This window comes from Salvelinus sp. IW2-2015, linkage group LG3, assembly GCF_002910315.2.
Source record: "Salvelinus sp. IW2-2015 linkage group LG3, ASM291031v2, whole genome shotgun sequence".
Classification (NCBI taxonomy): domain Eukaryota; kingdom Metazoa; phylum Chordata; class Actinopteri; order Salmoniformes; family Salmonidae; genus Salvelinus; species Salvelinus sp. IW2-2015.
In genome coordinates, this window is record NC_036840.1 from 26,744,088 (window position 1) to 26,750,122 (window position 6,035).

General features: G+C 49.0%; 1 protein-coding gene across 1 annotated transcript in view; it reads right to left on the reverse strand.

The window, feature by feature from the left end:
* Positions 1-452: 452 nt before the first annotated feature.
* LOC111980736 (segment polarity protein dishevelled homolog DVL-2) overlaps positions 453-6,035 on the reverse strand; it is a 19,885-nt gene continuing 14,302 nt past the window's right edge. Inside the window, exons 10-14 of the mRNA XM_070449607.1 lie at positions 5,966-5,996; positions 3,701-3,803; positions 2,941-3,234; positions 2,478-2,711; positions 453-2,308 (exon numbers count right to left, since the gene is read on the reverse strand). Coding sequence (XP_070305708.1) covers positions 1,740-2,308; positions 2,478-2,711; positions 2,941-3,234; positions 3,701-3,803; positions 5,966-5,996 — 1,231 coding nt within the window. The 3' untranslated portion in view covers positions 453-1,739. The remainder of the gene's footprint in view (positions 2,309-2,477; positions 2,712-2,940; positions 3,235-3,700; positions 3,804-5,965; positions 5,997-6,035) is intronic.

Here is a 6,035-nt window from a genome sequence, read left to right on the forward strand (position 1 = left end):
AGAAGACACAATGCATCAATGCAAACATTTTCTTTTAACTAATTACTGTCCAGACCTATAGGATCTTTGGCTGGCTCTTACCTGTGGCTAGTTTAGGCAGATACTTCTCTTTCTGGGCAGGGTTGCCATACAGCAGGATGCCCTTGAACCTGATGACCACCCAGGGTGATGCCAACGCACAGGTCGTGCATTGGGAGGGAATTACTTGAATTTGTCCAATAACTCCAAACGAAACGTTTTGCAACAGAATCCGACTAATGAATACACCCGACTTCGGCAGCACGAGAAAGTCTGGTTTCCTTATTTCAAAGTGGGAAGAGTCAAGAAAATAAAACTTCTTCAAAGAAAATGCATACCATAGCGCCATCTACTGTTCTGGAAAGTTTGTGGACATTAATATTTCTCTAAAATCCATTTACATTCACAAGATATGGTAAAAAAAAGTCTTTCAATTTCAGTCTATTACAAATTTATTCTAAAATACAGAAACAAAAAGTGACAATAATCAAACAAGAAGGACACCAAGGTGACACTACTTCATTTAGCACCTTTATGGTTCGGTTATACATCGTTGTCATCTTCGATATATTCCTTCGTACAAAATGGATGCTTTCGCGTGTCATTAACATACAAAATATGAGGCAAGAGGATGAGGGGGAATCACAGTTATTTGAAGTGAGAACTCATGATTCAATCCCAAAAGTACAGTTTTTGGTGTGCCTTCGTCAGCCTGAAGTACCATTTCTTATACCACATAGTCCTAGACATGGTCACAGTACATGTTACCCATTCTTGTCATTTTGAGGTCTTTATCCTCTGATTGCCAGACAGAAGTTTGTCTGTCATTGTTTGACCTATAGCTTCACAAGTTCACTATTCTATACTATTGCATTTACATGGAAGTTATTATAGATATATACAAAGGCAAAAATAATACAATAAAAACTAGTTGGCACACAAATTCATGAAGAAAAAAAAATAGGCTTGATGAGACATAATACATTTCATAAATGTCTTTTAGGAGGCTAATGGCTGAAAATAAGGCACTTATGAGTCACGTGATACAGCCACAAATGCCATTATCAACACTCAAGTAAATTTGGAAACATGATCAATTTCACCTCCCCCAATATAAAAGAGGAAGTGGCGCCCTCTACTGTCCGAGTCCTCTCAGTACACTTGGCGACAGCTCATTTGGCCAGTTCGTTACTTCAGTCGTTTCAATGAACGACCACCACAGTTACTCACGCCCACCCAGTCAGCCAAACGCTATTAACTAAATGTTGGAGCTAGGAACACAAGCGTTTCACTACAACCGCAATAACATCTGCGAAATATGTGTATGTGACCAATAGAATTTGATTTTGAAATCGGTGATTTCAGAAGCAGAACTAAACCAATACACACACGTTTGAAATGAAACGAGAAGAGTTGCTTTTCTGACATGGAGAGTCAGGCAGCATGTTTTGGAGTTGCAAGTCAAGATACAGTATGCCAGTATATTCAGAAAAGGGAAACCAGACGTGATGCATTTCATGTCTTTTATGATACTGTGCCAAAATTCCTGACTCACTGTTGAACCCTGTTCTTACCAGACAAGAAATGAGTGACACCAATCTACTAGGTCCTAATCAGACCACAAGTTAATTACCAGCATAGACTAGAATATTCAGTCCCCAAAGAGTGAAACTCCTAAACCTCACATCAATAGTCACTCACTTCACACACACGTCTTCAGACTACATGACATCCACAAAGAACTCGCTGGGGTTGCCCATGGCTAGGTGGAAGGACTGGCGCGAGGCCGTAAGCTCGGGGGGAACAGAGCCCAGGTCACGGGTTGGGGGGGCCCCGGGTGGTCCTCCAGGCACAGAGGGGCCCATGCCCGGGTGCATGGGGACCGAGGGGTGCTGCTGGGGGTACTGGTGGGGGTGTCCCATGTTTGGGGGTCCCATGTGTGGGTGTGGGTGCTGGGGCACCATCATCACCATCATAGGGTTGTAGGGCATGGGCATCCCCGGGGGATAGGGCGACATGTGGGGGGGCGGTGGCATGCGGTGATGATGATGATGCGAGCGCTGGGAGGAGTGGCTGTGCTCGCTAGGCGTGGCCGAACCGTGGCCCCGCCTCAGGCTGCTGCGGACCGAGTATTCTGATTCGCTGCCGCTGCCCGAGCGAGAGTCCCCCCCTTCCCCTCCTCCAGAGGGGGACTTTTCTCCTCCTCCTCCCGCCGTACTGCCTTGACCACCCTTACTGCCTCGTCGCCTCTCACCCCCCTCGCTCCGCGTTGACCCACTGCTCCGGCTCCCTGGGGGGGATAAACACAGGGGTTACAACTTATTACAACTGCCAGCTCTCACACATTTATGGTTATTTCTTTAGTTTCCATTATGCAGTCACTATTTGGACATTGGCCACCAATGTGACACCCTCGGCGGACATCTTTCCCTCCTTCCCTACCCCCCCCCTGGTCTTACCTTCACTGTGCTGACTGGCTGTGCCCGTGCTGCCTGGGGCGAAGCTGTAGCTGGACAGCTCGTGGTAGGGTGGGGGCTGGCTGGAGTAGGGGTGGGGGTGGGGGTACTGGAAGGAAGGGAAGGAGTGTAGCAGGGGCCAAGGTGTGGCCCCCGGGAGGGGCAAGGGGGCCAGGGTGTCCTGGTCGGAGGCCCCGCTGGAGCCGTCGTTGTCAATCAGGGACAGGTTGGCCATGTCTGGGGGGGAGAAGTACGGAGGGAGGGGGCGAGGAGAGAGAGAGTTCAACTTTAACTGGTTGAAGAACTAATTTGGCCAAAGGGTTTGAATAAGCTCTTACAGCTATTAAGAAGATATAGGCATTAACCTTTCCACAAATAAATTCATTCAAATAAAAATCTCCAAATCAATATGATTTTTCTTCAGCATAAGTGCCCCCCTAGTACTCACAGTCCCCCTGGTACTCACAGTTCTCACAGTCGCTGAAGTCTCCGAAGATGTAGTAACACTGTTCTGAGAAGGTGATCTTGTTGACCGTGTGGCGGATGAAGCCGGCCTTCAGCAGGTTGCTGGCGTACTTCCTGGCCTCGCGGCGGTCCTGGAAGCCCTCGATGTGGTGGTACAGCCACTCCACCACATCAGAACCTGGAGATACACACACACACACACACACACACACACACACACACACACAAGAGGAGATCCCGGCCTTCAGCAGGTGGGGGGCGGGTACTTCTGGCTCGCGGCGGTCCTTCGGGAAGCCTGATGTGGTGGTACACGCCACTTTCAGCTCACCTCAGGAACCGTCTGGAGAACAGGACACACACACACACACAGCACGACAGCACCACACAGACGATGTCACTGGCGGTACACTCACACACACACACAACACTACACACACACACACACAACACACACACACCACACACGCACAGCACACAGCAACACCACACACACAAACACACAGCACAAGAGGAGAGAGGCGAGAGGAGAGCGAGATCGAGACGAGCGAGATCGAGAGACGAGCAGAGGACGAGAGAGATTGGACGGAGAGTGGAGGAAGTGCAGGAAGAGTTTTGTCGTTAGTTTGATCCCTTTAAAATGTTTGCCTTTTTTTCTCTGGAAGTACAATAGGCCTGACTATGGCCCTCTAAGAAACCCCCCCCCCCCATGCTCCAACTTCACCCAGGGAAGCGATTGCGGGATGTGGAATGCTGTGAGCCACGAGTCCTGTCTCTGACCTCCAGGCCAGACTCTGGGGAGGGCCATGGCTTAGCCAGCCACGACGCATAGTCAAGGGTGCAGGCAGGTTTGAAGTCATCAAGAACCTGGAGAGCGAATAGAGAAGGAGTAGTCGAGTCAGAGAAGGAGAGGAAGGAAAAGGAGAAGAGGGGGAGAGTAGGAAACAGTAAAGAAAAATGAGGAAGATTAAGTGGTAGGGAGAAATAACAGGAGAGAACGGGAGTAGGTTTGAGGAGAGGTAGACTAGTAAAGCTCCAGCAAAAAAAAGAAACGTCCATTTTTCAGGACCCGTCTTTCCGAAAGATTAATTCGTAAAAATCCAATACTGTAACGTTCACGAGACTCTTTCATTGTAAAGGTTTTTGTAATCACCGTTTCTAGGTTGCTGCTCTAATGAACCAGGAAACAATTAAATGAACATGCACCTTGTGGATATGGTCGTGTACAGACGACTACAGCTTACGACCGGTTCGGCAATTAAGGTCACAGTTTGAAAACTTGGACAGCGTAAGCGCCTTTCTACTTCGTGACTGAAAGAGAAACACAAAAGTAGAGGATGGTCGTGCAGGTTCCTGCGTTCATCTGCACTGAACGTGCTTAGGCATGCTGCAGGAGGCAATGGGACTGGATGAGTGGCCAGGGCAATAAATTCAATGTCGTACTGTTGGACGTAGGCTGACTATGGTTCTCACAGTGGCAGGACCCACGTGTAACAAACCACCTGCACGGATCGGTTACATCCAACCATCACACTGCGGGAACAGGTACAGGTGGCAACAACAATGCTGAGTTACACCTAGGAACGTTACAAGTCCTCCATCAGTGTCTCAGGGACTGGTCCGCAGTAGGCTGAGAGAGGCTGGACTGTGGGCTTGTAGGCCCTGTTGTAAGGCAGGTCCTTCACCCAGAATCACCGGCAACAATATCGTCTATGGGGCACAAACCCACCATTGCTGGACCAGACAGGACTGGCAAAAAGTGCTCTTCACTGACGAGTTGCGGTTTTGTTCTCACCCAGGGGATGTGCTGGTCGATTCGCGATTTATCGTCGAAGGAATAGCGTTACACTGAGGCCTGTACTCTGGAGTGGGATCGATTTGGAGGGTGGAGGGTCCGTCATGGTCTGGGCGGTGTGTCACAGCATCATTGACTGAGCTTGTTGTCATGCAGGCAATCTCAACGCTTTGCGTTACAGGGAAGACATTTCTCCTCCCTCATGTGGTACCCTTTCCTCGAGGCTCATCCTGACTGACCCTCCAGGATGACATGCCACCAGCCATATCTGCTCGTTTCTGTGCTGTGATTTCCGCTGCAACAGGAATGTCAGTGTTCTGCCATGGCCAGCGAAGAGCCCGGAATCTCAATCCCATTGAGCACTGTCTGGGCCGTGTTGGATCGGGAGGGTGAGGGCTAGGGCCATTTCCCCCCAGAAATGCCGGGAACTTGCAGGTTGCCTGGTGGAACAGTGAGGTAAACATCTTAACAGCAAGATAGTGGGAAATTCAGGTGGCAGTTTCCATTGAGGAGATGCATCTGCTGTACTAATGCAGCTGTGGCCACACCCAGAATACGACTTTACTTTTTTGGGACCCCCCCTTGTTTCAGGGGGCCAAATTATTTCATTTCTGTTAGTCACATGGGACTGTGGGAACTGTGTTCAGGTTTATGTCGTCAGTGTTGTGAATCTTGGTTACGTTCTAACAAATTTTAACATGGTTAATTTTTGCTTGAAAAATAATCACGCAGTTACAAGTGAAGAGACGTTCTTTTTTCTGCTGAGTTGAAGGGGATGGGTAAAAATGGAGGAGGTTAGAGACAAAGGCCATTCATTGTACCACATTAAAAAACACTAGTAACGTAGAAGAAAGCCAGATGTGGGCGGTGCTTTCGTTGCCAAGGGCCGGGTATAAAAGCCTGGGCAACGCGACAAAGGAATTTGGTAATGACACAATAAAAATAAAGACAGAGGTGTTTAGAAATGAGACCACGCAGGAGGGGAAGACAAGTAAGAGAGAGTTAGATTTGGGGTCAGGTCAGTTGGAGGAAAAGAGCTAGAAGGTAAATGGTGAGAAAGTTGAAAAAGGGAGTGGTATATGGAGGAGTAGCTAAGAGAGTGGTAGATAAAAAATAAAGCATGGCGGTATCACGTCTTCTGTTCAAGTGACAGAGGGTGGTGGTGATGGGTGTGAGAGCAGGAGCTGCCGGTGTAGGGAGGGTAGGCCCGCAAGGGCTACCGAAATGGCTGGACCCATGCTGCTGGGTCTATGGGCCGGGATCGGCTCATCTACGGGGGGGGGGGGGGGAGGGATGACAAAGGT